The sequence below is a fragment of the Trichomonas vaginalis genome, chromosome I, assembly GCF_026262505.1.
Source record: "Trichomonas vaginalis G3 chromosome I, whole genome shotgun sequence".
Classification (NCBI taxonomy): domain Eukaryota; phylum Parabasalia; order Trichomonadida; family Trichomonadidae; genus Trichomonas; species Trichomonas vaginalis.
The window spans coordinates 20003308-20019902 of NC_067203.1; the positions used below are offsets into that span (position 1 = coordinate 20003308).

General features: G+C 34.3%; 5 protein-coding genes and 3 pseudogenes across 8 annotated transcripts, besides 5 other annotated features; 5 read left to right on the plus strand and 3 right to left on the minus strand.

Moving 5' to 3' along the window:
- The first annotated feature begins 162 nt into the window (after positions 1-162).
- Positions 163-200: a mobile genetic element.
- A 697-nt stretch (positions 201-897) lies between these two features.
- Positions 898-925: a terminal%2Cinverted (terminal inverted repeat of Mariner transposon ID:TVAGG3_1016950).
- Positions 898-1652: a mobile genetic element.
- Positions 978-1652, minus strand: TVAGG3_1016960 (annotated as a pseudogene). The gene has a single exon. A coding segment is annotated over exon 1 (675 nt).
- Positions 1653-1671: 19 nt separating this feature from the next.
- Positions 1672-2314: a terminal%2Cinverted (terminal inverted repeat of Maverick-1B transposon ID:TVAGG3_1016970).
- Positions 1672-16595: part of a mobile genetic element that runs on past the window's edge.
- On the minus strand, positions 3030-3802 carry TVAGG3_1016980 (annotated as a pseudogene). Its single transcript has one exon. A coding segment is annotated over exon 1 (773 nt).
- Positions 6868-7734, plus strand: TVAGG3_1016990 (organellar and viral DNA polymerase type B; the record flags this gene model as incomplete). Its single annotated transcript, XM_051254696.1, has 1 exon — positions 6868-7734. A coding segment is annotated over one exon (867 nt), but the record flags the coding sequence as incomplete, so codon positions are not given.
- TVAGG3_1017000 (ATP binding) lies at positions 9192-10317 on the plus strand (the record flags this gene model as incomplete). Its single annotated transcript, XM_051254697.1, has 1 exon — positions 9192-10317. A coding segment is annotated over one exon (1126 nt), but the record flags the coding sequence as incomplete, so codon positions are not given.
- On the plus strand, positions 10933-11482 carry TVAGG3_1017010 (annotated as a pseudogene). The gene has a single exon. A coding segment is annotated over exon 1 (550 nt).
- On the plus strand, positions 12722-13582 carry TVAGG3_1017020 (KilA, N-terminal/APSES-type HTH, DNA-binding family; the record flags this gene model as incomplete). The annotated part of the gene is made up of 1 exon (XM_051254698.1): positions 12722-13582. The coding sequence occupies one exon, from the start codon at positions 12722-12724 to the stop codon at positions 13580-13582; it is 861 nt and encodes a 286-aa protein (XP_051080272.1).
- TVAGG3_1017030 (uncharacterized protein) lies at positions 13664-14137 on the minus strand (the record flags this gene model as incomplete). The annotated part of the gene is made up of 1 exon (XM_051254699.1): positions 13664-14137. One exon carries the CDS (start codon positions 14135-14137, stop codon positions 13664-13666), a length of 474 nt encoding a protein of 157 aa, XP_051080273.1.
- Positions 14228-15371, plus strand: TVAGG3_1017040 (organellar and viral DNA polymerase type B; the record flags this gene model as incomplete). The annotated part of the gene is made up of 1 exon (XM_051254700.1): positions 14228-15371. A coding segment is annotated over one exon (1144 nt), but the record flags the coding sequence as incomplete, so codon positions are not given.

The following is a 16595-nucleotide window of genomic DNA, read 5'->3' on the forward strand; positions in this document are numbered from 1 at the left end:
ATAATATGAGTTTATGTGATATTATTTTTCAGAAGATTTTGTGTTCTTCTTCAAAATTTTATTTTTTTATTAAAAAGAATCTTTACAAAATATACATTTACTTTAATTAATATTTAAAAACGTGCTCTATCAAAAGTTCCAAAAATTCAATATTTTAGCTTTTCTGAGGCGTCACTTTTGATGAATTTCTGTTTACAACATTATACCTTTGAATCAAAGGGACTCGTTTAGCTAAAACACATTGATTTAAAAATTCAAATTGATAATTTTGATGTATATGCCTTAATAATATAATTAAATCATAAAATTACTTCGAAATATTAATATGATATTAAATAAACCCTTAAATTACTACGGCTTTTTACTTGATAAGATTAACATGGGATCAGTTTTTCGATGTGCAGTATTCAAATCAATCCACGTCGTTTACAGGAACTATTACTGGAAAAGGTCAATTTTATTTTCATGACGTTTTACTTGAAAAAAATCAAGGTCAAATTATAAAACTAACTAATGACAATTATAATAAACTTCATTTATCCAAATGTAATTTTGATTCTAACCGTGGTGCTTCTGCACACAGGGGAAATATTTACCAATACCTTGGTCAATGCGTTCAATACAAAATATGCAGTTATAATACATCATTAGAAGATAGATATTTTACTCCACATTCATTTATTCAAGCAACGAAATCCAAAGGATGTAAAAACTACTTAATTGAATCTTCAATCATTAAAAGTCAAGGAAGTTCAGGACCAATTCAACATAAAAGCGGCGAAAACACTCTTAAGAACGTTAATATTTCATGTTCAGTTGCAAAATCTTCCTCAGTTTACTCTCTAGAAGGTCAACTAGCCGATATTGTAGCAGGAAATCCAGAAATAAAAGTAAATATAGGGTGTCCAAAGGTGTGTTTAGCACAAACCTGAATACTGCGAATAGAAATAAACAAGTTACATATATATAAAGTTTATTTAAATATAATCACCATTGGATTCAATCACGCGTTCGCAGCGATCGATCCAGGCTTGAAAGACACGCTTTAAATCATCATGAGAAAATTGCTCAAATTGCTCTCTTACAAAATTTTCAAGATCATCTGGACTCGCGAATTCGCGTCCTTCAGCTCTCTTTTTTAGCGTGCCGAATAAATAAAAGTCAGAGGGTGCAATATCAGGTGAATAAATTGGGTTTGGAACAACTTTGACATTGTTTTCCACCAAGTAATTCATTACCTTATGACTTTTGTGAACTCTTGAATTATCAAAATGAATTGCAAACTTTTGTTTTTGTTGTTTGGATTTCTCAAACTCATCAGAATTGATAATTTGAGTAAGAACATTGTCAATTAGATACTGAGCATTCATCGTATTAGGTTTTTGAAGAATATCAATTGCGATGATGCCATTCACGCCCCAAAAAACCGACAACATCATCATTGGTGTGTCAATTTTTTTCTTCGGGAATGTTTGCGGATTTTCATCCTTCGGGATCCACATGATTTTGGCTTCTGTTGCATATTGAAACCAAGACTCGTCCCCTGTTACTAAAAAGCGAAACTTCTTGGATTGATACGCAGCCAATATAGAGAGGAGCTCTTTCGAAGATTGGACTCTAGATTTTTTTGAACTGAATTAAGGTTGTGCGGAGTTAGTATCCCTAAGTTGTGTACTGTGGCACTGCGTTCCTCCGTACGCAATACTTGTGAATTTGACACTTTACAAAACCGTTAACGTATATTTTACAACACAAACGACAACACTAACTTAACCTTAAATATTTACAAAACCGCCAACCACTTCACTTCACTAACGAACTCACTAATGTAAAAAATAAACGTTCTCACTTACAAAAGTATTGCAACTCCTCCCATTGCTGTGCTTCACATAACAGTTCATATTCTTCTGACTCACTTTCTTCTTCATATAGGTCAAAGTTACTGTCAAAATAAATGTTAGTAAGTTTTGACAAAGCTAATGAAACACGTTTACCGTTTGTATCGTATGCTTGTATAAACTTTCCATTCTTCATTCCTTCATAAATGCTTAAACTAACTTTACCCTTTCTCCCTCGTATCTGATAGAATGTATTTTCACGAGGAACAAAGAACAAATTCTTGAACTCATGACCGTTGTAGTTTGTTATCTCAATAGTTTTCGTCATTTATATAAAAATAAACTTAAAAAATAAACTTAAAAATAAACGTTGTCAGAGGTGAAAAAATAAATTTAGGTGAAGTGGTGATATCTCACCTCTTTTTTCACCTCTTTTTTCACCTCATGAATTCATTGCTTTATAACTCTCTTCCTTGGTTTCTTTTTAGTTGCTTTCTTCACGTCTGTCTCCAACTTGACTGTCTTTCTTCTTCGTCCGTAATGATACCAGTTACTTCCACCAGTCAATGGGTCAAATGGTCTTTCGTAAGGGTTTCCATACATTCCATAGGGACCATACGGAAGAACTGCTGGTGGAGGAAGAGTTCCATCGACTCTATTTAAATGCATTGTTTCACCTTTCATCTGGTCATTAAAGTCTTTTGCATGTTTTGCAAACTCATCGTCCTTTCCTAAAGCATTTTCTGACTCAGTCGCAACCAAATTGGATGCTTTATTTATGAGCCCTATTTTATTTAATCTTAACTTCTTTGCAACCCAGCCTCCAATCTTTCCTTTATTTGCATCTAATGTCTTCGAAACTCTTCCTCCACTCATTTTATTTACTGCGTCATAAGCTCCAAGTGCTTTTGCTCCAAATGCTAATGCTTTTGTTCCCATTGCGCCTAAAGCTGCCCAAGCTACCATTTACACCATATTAAAATCATCTCTCTTCAATATTATCTCATAAAAGTTCTCTTTACTGGAGAAAGTCAATGAAACATAAACATTCTCATGGACTTCGTCCTCGCCGCGTTGCGGCTTCATAAACTTCTTTCTTATATCATCTATTCTCAATAAAATGTCTGAACAATTGCTAACATCTTCTACAACAGTTATTTCATCATGAATGACCTTCAAGAACAAGCTCATTTAATATGCTATTAAAATCATCTCAATAATGAGTCCATCCTTTCCATCTTTAGGTAGCACAACATCTTTCATTGAAGAAGGTTCAACAAGTCTTATATTAAACTTACTGACAAAGTTTGTTATACTATAATGCTTCGGCGGCGAATACATGTAGTTTGAAAGACATAATATAGATTCTTCAGCAAATTCACTTATACTGGATTTTATAACAATGTTCTCACGAGACCAAATACCACCAATTGACAATCTTGTAAGCAATCCTGCTGAACCTTCTACTGTAAACGTCGATGGTAACATTCCACGAAGGTCATCTATTGACATCTTTGAGTCACTGAATTTAAATATTTTCTTAAAGCAATCGTCATTATCTAACCATGCAATAGCTTTGAAGTTTTCATTCGAATATACATCTGCTTCATTAAATGTAAAACCTGACTTCTTTGCAGAGATGACTTTAAAATCTATTGAGTTTGTTTCAAAATTATATGCTATGGTAACTTCTGAAGGTAATGGATGCCCTTCCGCAGTCAGTTGTTCTCTCACTACCGTTTGAAGCTTTGTGTTAAAAACTTTCATGTCATCTCCTGTGTCTAGGTTCACATACACAGCAACAGGAAAACTATCTTGCTTCTTTGTTTCATCATTATACCTCAAAACATTAAAGTTCTTCAATAATATTGTCTTCCTGCTGGAATACTTCGAACCTGTCTGATTTCAATAGCTTTCTCACCTCCTACATACTCTACCCAGTGTCTTGGATATTCATAAGTATACTGACTTTCTTGAATTTTGGTTGGTTTCATCATAACGTGTTCATAGTATATCTTTATACTCTTGTCAGTTAGACTCGGTGCTATGTTCTGAATATTTCTGACTTGCATTTTTAATGGAGATAAAATGAAGCATTTAATACATGACGTAGATGAAGACATGAATGAAACTACAGACAAACTTAACTCTTCTCTCATTCTTCCTTTCAGTAAAGATTGAATTCTGTTCAAATGGTGTTTATTTCTATTGTGGAAAGATGGGTTCAGGTAAGACATTTAACCTCATTCGTCATATACTCATAACAGAGCGTTTAGGAAATGACTCATATTATGACCAAATCATTATATCAGCAACTTCAGACTCTATGGACTCAACAGCGAAAACATTTATGTCAAAAGTTCAAGCCTCTGTCGTTAAAGTTCCAGACAGTGAACTCATTGAATTTCTTCAACGTTACATTCGACGTAAGAGGAAATATTATGCCATCGTTGAATTTATACAGTCAGGAATGCAAAAGACTTCAGAAGAGATGGAAAGAATTATTGACAAACACCACTTACGTCAATACTCAGGAGTTTACGATATGAAACGACTTACAAACTACATTCTGTCAAAACTTTCAAAATACCCCTTCAAAAAGTATCCTTCAAACACTCTGCTCGTTTGCGACGACTTCGCCGGAAAAGGTTTAGTGTCAAAGCCTGACTCACCATTAGCTAACATCATTACTAAAGTCAGACATTACCACTTAACTGTAGCAATACTTATGCAAACATGGAGTTTTTAGCTTTAAACATAAAACGTCTCATAACTGACTTCGTTATCTTTCAAGGTTTCTCACGTTATGATATTGAACTCATTTGGAAACAGTCAGGTATAACATTACCTTTTGAAGAAATTTGGGAAGCATATAAGTCTCTCTTCTCTCCTCGTTCATACCTTGAGATTCATATCATGACTAATACCATTAAAGTCAAAAATATTCCATGGGAACGACCAACATTGTTTTAAAGTTTAACCTTCAATTGACTGATGGTAAACAAATTCCATGCATCTCTGTCGCCATTTCTGTTAATATTTTTGCTGTCATTCATATCATCCACTTCCCCATCCGTTAGCTTTTGAGGATATGCGTTAGAATAGCTGTTCTTAAATGAAGGCTTTTCACCTTTGAGAGCATAAACTCTATAACTTTCTGCATACTTTATGTTTGAACCTCCTGAGCCATCATTGACATAAATTTTTATAGGCTTCCACCCTTTGTTCATGTTCCTGCTTCTTCCCTTAGCTCTTTTGTTCAGTAGTTCTACATCTTTATACACAGCTCCTGTCTCAGTGAATTCAACAATATTTTCATTCGTTAGCTTTACATTCAAACCCTTGTCGAGTATATTGTTCATTTCATACATATAAAAGGTTTTTATTCTATATGAAATGAGAAGCAAATCCATCTTAGCTGGTGCCGTTAATGTTCCAATTGAACCAACATCAAATGTTGACTCACGAACGACAAACAATATTGTCATAAAGAACTATAGTTCAGAGTGTTTTGAAAGAAAGAACCAGAGCTGAAATCCGTGAATTTAAACACAGCTTCAAACGCTAACGCTACATCAGATGTTAAGTTAGAGTATCCACCACTGGACCAAATTCTTTCAAGAGAAGCCAACGACAACCCTTACACAAATGTTCAAACAAATCCTTCAGATAACGTAGACCATTACCTTCTTCAGTTATACCAAACAATTTTACTCAAAGACGATAAGAAGCTTTTGACAAATCTTATAAGCAAGAACCAAATAATTCTAACAAAGGAGGACCTTGAAAATGTTATATCACGAATAACAGGGAAACAATGTGTCATTGACTATCTCGACCCTGAAATCGAATGCTGTGGTCAAACGCCACCATTCATGAAAATAGGTAACATCCGCATCATTGAAATACCAGGAACTACAGGAGTTGAGTTTAAGTATAAATATTCGAACGAGTATACAAAACTTTCAACAGAATATAAGCTTTGTTTGAAATATGTTTTAGTAAATTAAAGCAATTTAGTAATCTATCCAAAACTTCTTCAACAGTATCGAACTCATCTTCATAATGCAAACCTAATCTTATTGACTTGGTGCAGTTTTCACTAACACAATATAGCGCTTTGCGCTCGGCGCCTTTGACGCCTTTTTCTGTTCTCTTGACTGACATAACTAACTCATTTGTTTCATCAAACAGCAATAACCAAAGTTCATGACCTAATACATAACATTCATACTTTATATTTTTAGCTCTGAGTTCTCTTGTAAGCTGTTGCATTTAATATTTTCTAAAAAGTCAACTTCAACAGTCATTCGCACTGGTGCCTTCAGTTCTACAGGCTCTCCTTGAAAGTCAACAAGTCTGAATTGCATGTCTTTCAAATTATGAGGACTAATGCGAACCCATTTACCTAAATGAGTTACTATGACAGGAACGTTTGGAATGAACATTGAATTGACTGCATAACAGAAGGATTTATATTCTACTGAACCTTTACTATTAACTCCTGAAATACCTGTGACATTAGCTATTTTTGACTCAACGTATAAACAATTACCATAACATACGTATGGAACAGATTTCATCTCAATCGTTTTGTCAACACTTTTCAAAGGACATGTCATATGGTATGCTCCCAGAAGCAATTGAACTCTATGACTCATTCGTGTTATCTTAAACTCCTTCGCATAACTGAACTTCAAAACTCCTGCAATAAGTTTAACATTCATTAAGTTTTCTTCGTTCTCCTTGTTTATTGTAGTATTTATGAGCGCATTTAACACTCCAGCTAATGTTTCCATCTTATATTCTACATTATTGTGAAATCTTATTTCGTGCTTCTTTCCATCTATTTCAAGCTCCATGAAATCTGTTTCATCTGTTATAACGAATGAAGCGATAGTATTGAAGTCAACAACTCTGAAAGCAAGCGCTTCATTCTGAAGACCTAAGTTTGTTTGTAGCTTTACTGTCCCGTATTCGTTTGGGTCTGTACTTTGCAAATAGAACAACATTTTATTCTCATTAAAATATGAGTATTGCTGCATATGCGTATGAAGCTGACAGAGCTAAACGTTTATATTTTGGTCAATACTCTCTCACACTTACTGACAAATATATTGTTATTTCTGATGGAAATACCGAGAAATACATAACATGGAAGGACTATGAAAAGTTTGACCCTATTTTAACTCCATGCACTATGCCATTCATTGTAAATGGTGAAGTTGTCATGAAGAACGACACAACTGTTTATAGGTCTGTATATGAAGCGTTAGAATATATGTTGAATTATAATCCCGAAAGATTTGACCCAAGCACTACGTCATGTACAATGCCTTTTATTAAGGATGGTGAAATCGTAAGAGTTCCGAATTCAACGGTTTACACAGCTGTTCAAAACAGTTTACAAAACATTTTAGCGAATATCTTTAATTCAGAAACTACAGAAATAAAATTACCATATATAACAGATGCTAAAGAAATTAAATCAAAAACGACAACATTATTTACGTCACTTAATGATTTAATGACTTATATCATTAATATTCCTGCACCAACTACAGCATTTGATCCAAACTCGACGGTTTGCAGTGTACCTTTCATAAAGTCGCAAACGGACTCTTTGAGTCCTGAAGGTCTTTCAGACCGAAGCGACCAGGGCGAAGCCCATGACAGTTCATTAATTGTTTTAAGGGATTCAACAGTTAATGAATCATTAAAGGCGTCATTAATGAAAATCATTGATTTTAATTCATTCACGAATACATATAATTCATTCATTAATGTTTCATATGCTTCTAAAGAAGGTGAGCCAAAAACTATCGATAAAGCGGTGTATGAAATAAAAGCATCAACGACGAAATTGAATTCGTTAACTTTTGACGGTGATAGTTTCGTTAATGACATAACATCGGGGAAAACAATTTTAACGAAAGAATATTTAAAATCTCATGTTAGTGAGTTCGTTGAAATTGAAAAAGAAGGTGGAATTAAGTTCGATCCACTGAATTTCATTTTCAGCTTAGCGAATGCGGGTGTTAGTTTCGCTGAATGGACAACTATACAGAGTGAAATAAATGCAATATGGACGTTTTTGGGGTCAAAAGCGGGAATGGGTGAGCTTGTAAATGCTGCAAGAACATTAGGTGAAACAGGAAATTTTGTAGATGGTTTTAAAAGACTTGTTTCAAATGTTTTAACAAACACAAAGAAATTATTTAGATATACCATACATAACGGACGGATTTTCGAACAGGTAGCAACAAACCCTCCGGTTATGGCTGCGTTGATGATGGTTAGAGATATAAAACCACGTAACGACGGGAACGAAGAACATGAACAACAGAGCCCAACGGGCTCAGAGCCACATAGTGGCGAGGATACTGGTCGGGTTATTCAAGACATTAAAAACGTGTATCCTGAAGTTATTGATTTATTTAGAGGAGTTAATGATTCAATTTCAAAACATTCTATAACCCTCGATGAAGAGAATAAATTAACAGATTATATATTCGTCATTATTGCAGAATTAATGAAGAGAATAAATGAAAAAGGAATTGGTGATATCATTAATGTCAGCGATGTAATGATGAAAAGAAATTTTGACTCATTATTTACAAAACCGAAAACAGAATATAGTCTTTATGACGTAATTACCGAATTAATGAAAAAGATTAATGATAATAAGAGTTCTGGCGGAAGAGTTGAATTAGAAGTGAATGATGTTAATGAGAAATTAGCCGAAAAAGCAGATAAAAACCACGTTCATTATATAACTTCAGACGAACACAGATTATAACGGACTACCATGGATATTTAACACGAAGTGATGAAGCGAAGACAAAAAATGTTAATGAAAGAAGATATAAATACATTCGTGCTAAAGGTTATGACATAAGCTGTACTGTACAGTATGACACAGGTAAAGCACCAGAAGCATTTAGTTATAACGATGAAATTTATGCCTCTACTTTCTCTGTTAATGGTGTATTAGTTGAACCAAGATTTATGTTAAGAGTTAAGGCAAAAATAACGTTTGAAGATGCTATTAAAAGTAAAGCTGACAAAGTTGAACTTGACGCAACGAACAAAGTTTTGAAATCTCATAAACACAACATCTCCGATATAAATGAACTTCAAACTTCTTTAGACAGTAAAGCTGACAAGAACCATACACATAAATCCTTCACTACTGTTAGAGCAGACGACATAATATTGAACTTTGACCTTGGTTCAAGTGCACCATTAGAAAATCCAAGTACAAGCGTAAAAGATACTCTTAACAGTTTAGATAACAGTTGCAGGAACATTGAAAGTCATGCCAGAAACTTTGAAGCACATGAACTACCAGCAATGTTAGATAAGAAAGCAGACAAGAACCATACACATAAATCCTTCACAACTGTTGCTATAGAAAGTATTGAAGGAACGGTTGAAGAAACTGGTGGGGATGCATTATATTGTAAACCTCCTAACTTTCCACAAGGTTTAACATCGGATGACGACATAACGACGATGAGAAACATTAGATGTAAAGATGTTTATGTCATGAAGGATGAACATAATATTAAATTCACTGCTCAAGATTTATATGACAAGAAAGCAGACAAGAACCATACACATAAATCCTTCACTACTGTTAGAGCAGACGACATAATATTGAACTTTGACCTTGGTTCAAGTGCACCTTTAGAGAATCCGAGTACAAGCGTAAAAGATACTCTTAACAATTTAGATAAGAGTTGCAGGAATACCGAAGATCATGCCAGAAACTTTGAAGCATATGAACTACCAGCAATGTTAGACAAGAAAGCAGATAAAACTTATGTGGATGCAGAACTAACAAAGAAATTTTCGAAACCAGATACAATGACATTTACAACAGAAATTATAAATGGTGAACCAGCAACTCCATTTGAATTTGTTAGAGGTCTTCAACCAGATACTTTTGAATTTTTCTTGGATAATTCTATTGAACTAACATTACATTATAAAAGTGGAACAAATGCAACATTTCATCCGGGAGATACATTCCAAATGGTATTTAATGACATAAGTTCTTTAGAATATGTTTATAGAGTTATGAGCATATATGATTTAATATATCCTATAGGAGCTGTTTATACGTCTATGAATCCAATAAATCCAAACACTTTATTTGGTGGTAGATGGTATGAAATAGTTGACAGTTTTCCATTCTACACTAATACGCAGTCAATGAAGATGGGAGGTTCAAAGAAAATAGGTATTGAAAACCTTCCTTCACATATGCATAGGTTCAGTGGAAGAACATCTGTGGAAGGAAACCATTCACATTCAATAACAAAAAGAGGTTATACAAATCTTGCAGCGGGTTCGGATAGACAGGGAATGCATAGATATGATATCACAACTGACCCCAAAGATGTTAGCACAGGTATTTTCTGTGGAACTGCAGGAAATCATACACATGTTGTAGCTGGTATTACAGACCCAGCAGGTAATGGAAAAGATTATATGCCTCCTTATATAACAATGCACGCTTGGATACGAGTTGGTTAAAATCTTTAACTTTACATAAATGAGCTTGAAAGAAGTATTCGAACAACATCCATGGAGGTCATTTAAGAAGTTCAATGAAGCTGCAAAGAGTTCGGGATTTACTAACAGAGCTGAAGTGAAAAGGTTCTTTGACAAAAATGTTGTACATCAAACAAAAATAAATCCTTACGACTACTTTTTACCAATTTACTCCAACACTCCTGACGCATACCAATTTGACACTCTCATTCAAAGCAGAAAAGGAGGACATAAACCATTCCTCATCTTCATAAATGTTAACACTCGTAAAGCATATGCGTATATAATGAGAAATAAAGGAACTCATGAAGTGTTAAGAGTTTTACAAAAGTTTGTAGCAGAACATAGCCCAAGTATTTTAACATCAGACCAAGACGGTGCATACCTCAGCAACGAAATCACAGAATTTCTCATTAAGCATAACATAACTCACTACACTACTGAAGACCATAACCATAACATACTCGGTATCATTAACCGCTTCATAAGAACGCTCAGAGATTTAAATCAAGAGCGAGACTTTACCGAAGAAACAATGAAACATTTTCTCGAAGTATATAATTCCTCAACACATCTACAACAGGACATATACCAAATTCAATGACACAACAACAAGAAGAAAAGTATATACAAAAGAAACGAAGCAAACACAAAATATCAGAAATTCAACACAATTTACCCTCATTCCTGGTACAAAAGTTCGTGTAGTTCTTGACGACAAACCATTGACAAAGAAACGTTTAAGGTTAAGTCGAAATTATTATATCGTAGACTCTACGCAAGGTAATGGATATCTTATAAAAGCTGCTGACGACTCCATTGCGTTTTACCCTCGTCATAAATTAGTCGAAAGTAGTAATGGCAAACTTGCTGAAACCATTGACGAAGCAAAGCGAGGAGTGGTTATTGAAATACTTGGCTATAACACAAACGATGACACTTATAAAGTAAGATATGAAGGAGGCGTTGAAGATGTTATACCATCTAAGAACTTGAGAGAGTCAAAGCCAACTCATCTGGGACCATTAGAGCGGGAGTACTGGAAAGACAAAAATATGCCAGAAAGAATAAGAAAATTCATCTAAACTTTTTCATTAGATGTAAATCAGACAAAAATATAATTTAGGTGAAGAGACCCAAAGGGTCAGAGCCGCAAAGCGGCTAGGTGACATCTCACCTGTTTTCTCACCTCTTTTTTCACCTCTTGAATTTTCATGAATTTTCACAAAAGACCAAAACTAACGTTATTTTTCTATCTTAAGGAAATTCATGAAAATTCAAGACCCTTTGGGTCTCTTCACCTATAATATATTTTTGGTCATTTACACTCATTTACGAAGAAGTTATGACAAAGCATTTACGAAGAAGTTATGACAAAGCATTTACGAAGAAGTTATGACAAAGTCACGAGGGTGAAAAAAGAGGTGAGAAAACGGGTGACATCTCACCTAGCCGCTTTGCGGCTCTGACCCTTTGGGTCTCTTCACCTAAATTATATTTTTGGTCAAAGCTTCCACGAGAGAAAAGATTCCTCATTCGCTAAGGATTCCAAAAATGAAAAAATCATTGATTTTGGCTGAGAAAAAACAGCAAAACCCTTCTTCCACGGGAACAAAGAAATAAAGAAGAAATAAAGTAAATTTTTTATTTATTCCCGTGGAAGATAGAGCACTTTTATGATACTTTTTATTCACGACAAACAAGACAAATAAAGAAAATAAGAAAATACGGCGCTGTCGCGGTTCGAACCACAGACCCTGACCCCTCCATAACACCACCTTAGACCACTGTGCTACGTAGCCTGTCGACATAAGATTTTATAAATTGCATATTTGACGTAAATTTATTTCCATCTGGCTTCCCACTGCATAAGATATTCATACGTGTTTGTAAGACATTCATTAAACTTCTTTTCTATTGCATCTAATCTTGCGTTATTTTTTCAATAACTTGTCTGTATTCTTCATCATCTCCAGCAGTGTTTGGGTCTTCACGTTTAAAATATTCATTGTTAACCAATTTTTTATCTACAAATTTTATTAGTGTTTGATTCACTTCGTTATGATAACGGTCATATTCTTTCAATACGTAAGTGAAGACAAAATGCGTCGTACCTTCAATCTTAAAGCTTAAAGAACTTTCAACACAGTTTTGAGGGTCTGTCAGTGCGTCAATGAGATAGTATTCGAAGTCAGTCAATAATCTTTTTAAAGTCATTTCATACAGGATAAAATTTAATGTTGTGAAGAAATAGTGTTTATCTCAGAAAAAATAAAGTTAGTTTTTATTTTATTTATTTTTTTATCCTGTATGTAAGAACAGTAATGTCAACATTAGAGAACACAACAACAGTTATAGTCCATGAAGCCATAAATGAAGAATACGAATACATACAATATAACAAACAATTGAGACTCATTCGTTCAGTCAAAGATGACATGTATCAAATGCAAAGTATTTTGACAGCATGTTTTGCTCCAGATACTAAACTTCCTAAAGACTGGTTTAGGAACCAAAGCACTATTGAACTATTAAATGAAGCACAGCGAGACATACTTTTTTCTGAAAACAGCGAAGCACAGCGAGTGGGTATAAAACCCCAGTCGCCAAAACTCTATGAAAATCGTGAAAAATTGCCAAACGGTTTGAGAGGATATTATGTTCATAGACTTTTAGTAAATGTTGTAGCAATGTGGGCTTCACCACGTTATGCTTGGTATGTTTGTAAACTTCTTGACGAAATTCACAGACAAGAACGTGGAGAGATGGAAAAGAAACTTCAAGCAAAAGATGAAGTCATTGAATCCAAAGACAAAAGCATACAGAAAAGAATACCACGTTCAGTACCAAAAGGAAAGGAAAAGAGTTATAAGTATATGATTTACGCTGAAGAGATGGAAAATGAAGAAGACAGAGATATGGTTATGTTGCATTTAGTCAGAAGAAACAACAAAAGCTTTTATGACCTTGCTAAAATATATAAATCTGACAGAAACTGGTTCTATCGTGAAAACTTACCGATTTCAATGACACCGAATGAGCAAATAAAGGAAATTGTCAAAAATACTCTTCCTCAAACACACTATGACATCAAAGGTTGCACAATACTTACATTCAAAGAAGACTTACCATTACTGAAGGAAAAAATAACAGAATATTTCGATAACTTCAAAGAGGAAGAATGAAGTCACGACAACATTAACGAAGAGAGAATGAGGTGAAAAAACAGGTGAGATTTCACCTCTTCACCAAAAATATATTTTTGGTTAAATAGCTTCAGGGTCAATTTCTTCAACCATTTCACTTCCTTCGTCAATGTCAATAGAAGCTTCTTCAACCTTTGGTAAGAACTTTTGTATGACATCTTTGTTCGTTATTGTCTTCAGAGATGAAGGATAATATTTCACATTTGTTTCACCCTTCTTATATTCTTTCTGTTCGGAAAGATTCATAGCAATACTGAAGAAGTCAATGTTGGAGTTCTTTATAATAGTATAATGAGTATCTTTGACATTCACGAAGAAACCCTTTTGTTTCAAAACTACTGCTAACTCTTGTGAAGTATAACGTTTGCGGTCAATGACGATAGCTAATGGTCTGACATACTGACCAAACTTAGATTCTTTCACAAACTTCTTGTTAAAGATAACATTAACGTTTGAAGCATTATTGAACTCATTCTTGATGGCAGTAGCGAGAGCATTGTATGAAAAGAACTTGCAATCTTGCATGTGTTTCATTAAAATAAAAATATTAAATTATTTTGAAAAATAACTTAAAAAAATCTAATCAATTTTTTTTCAAAATATTTTTTTTATTTCCTACTAAAGATGTATCGGAAGTTGTCTAAGTTAGAACACTCGGAAATAAAACAACTTCTTACAGAAGCTAATATAGATGTTGCAAAGCATTACACAACAAACAAAAAGGCACTCGCTGACATCCTCAATGACTATAATGGTGAAATAACTTATGATAGAATTCATGAGTTCATAAAGCCGCAACGCGGCGAGGACGAAGTCCATGCAATAGCATTTCCTTTAAATGACATTGCTATTGACTTATATCATAGACGTTCAATACCTCATGAAGTAAGAAGAGAAATGTTTGACATAACAAATGCGAACGTTGGTCATACTCGTAAAGCTCTTTCGCATGATGTTCGTCAAGAGATGTTTGACATAACAAAGCCGCATGACGGCGCGGGCGTAGCCCATGCGAACGTTGGTGAAACAAGAAGAAGAGACGACACACTGAAACAACAGAGAAGAGAGATGTTTAAGAGCGCTATAGAACAAGTTCGCAAAGCTAACGATGTCATTCGTTCCATTGACGACAAACCAAAAGAAGGTGAGAGATGGTTAAAGAAAGATGAAGAGAATAGGAAGAGAAATGTGAAGTCAGGCAATAGACTCATTGACTTTAACATCGAAGCTTTAGATGAACCAAACAGAGACTACTTACACAAACATTTCGGTAAGGTTTTCATGAGACTCTTAGAGAAAATTAAAATAAACTCACAACAGAGATGGATGGTATGTTATAAACTTGGTGGAAAGTATGAATGTTCTACGTTAAACCTCAATAATATTGGAACATTACTACATCAGCTCTTGAAGGAGAACTTTATATCAGAGATAGAAGCAAATGCCGCAGGTATTGTTGAAATGCACTATGACTTCTTCTTGACAAACATAAAGAATCTTACCGAAATAAAGATGTATGATTTAACAGAATATGAAGGCTTAACGATGTCAGATGTAAAGAAAGGCAAACCAAAAAAGAGACCATATAGAGATGAAAGCACACTGACAAATGACCAGAAAGCCATTTTGGAAGCTCTTAAGCAAACAGGAAACCCAGCACTTATAGAAAGCTTTTGGAAAGATAATGGTGAAAAGAAGTTTTATAAGAAGAGAAGCGGTCAGTTCTGGAAGTATCTTTGCACATTACCTATAAATCTTGAACGCTACCAAATCTTCAATGAACTGAACAAAAGAACTGCAACACTTATGACAGAGGACAATTGTTTCGTTTATGCTTGCATTCAGGCTGGAGTAAATGAAGAAACTATTGACCACATGAGAGAAGTCATTCGTGTTAGAGACTTTCCTCAAAGTAAAGTACAAGAAATTTCTGACGCAACAGGTATAGCATTTAATGTTACCATTGGTTATTTCAATGAGTCAAGACATAATGAAATAAAGAGATATATACCAAAAGAATGCGAAACTGTTAGAACTATTGACTTACTTCTTGTTGAAGACCACTACATGCTAAATGAAAGATTACCAATGACAACATACTTCATTCGAAACTATAAAGAAATTCTCAAAGCTTGTGGTGGAATGAACATTGAGAAACAGATGAAGATTTATACAAAGAGAGAAGATAAATATGTAGTTCGTTATGATAGAACAACACCGTTATGGGATGTTATGAAAACATTGTGGGAGTGCAAATATTTCGAAACCTATTTCTTATGGAGAACTTTTCACATATACTACTGACTTATATAAACAGAACCTTGCACCATTTAAAGATTTGACATATGCTCCAAAGTATTGTGTACAACTGAAGAAGAAAGCAGAGTCAAAAGAAGTAAATAAAGCTAAATGTAAATTCATTCCTGAGCACGTTTTCTTTGCTGACTTTGAGTGTAGCACAGACGGCTTTCATAAAGCTTTTAACATCTGTTATGACAGTGAAGATGGTTCAGAGTGAGTGAAAGCATTTGGGGTCAAAAACTGTGCAACAGAATTTTTGGAAAGACTTCCTGACAAGAGTTTAATATATTTCCATAACCTCAGTTATGACATAAACTTCATCTTAAGACACATGACAGAAGTGAAAGGAACTCCCATCATTAAAGGTTCACGAACAATGCAAATAACTGGCTTATATAAAGGACGGGCAATTATTATAAAAGACTCTTACAGTGTTATAAATAAGAAGCTTAAACTATTTCCTGCTATGTTTAACTTACAAACAGGACCGAAAGAAGTATTTCCATATAACTACTACAGCAGTGTTTTGTTAGCAAATGACAACAGAACTGGTGTCATTTCTGAAGCATGTAAGTTTATCCATGATGCAGATACATTTATGAAGAACATAGATTCCATCAAAGGTTGCAGAATAGATGAAAACCACTTCGACTTAGAAAAATATAGCACGTTTTACTGCAAACAAGATGTA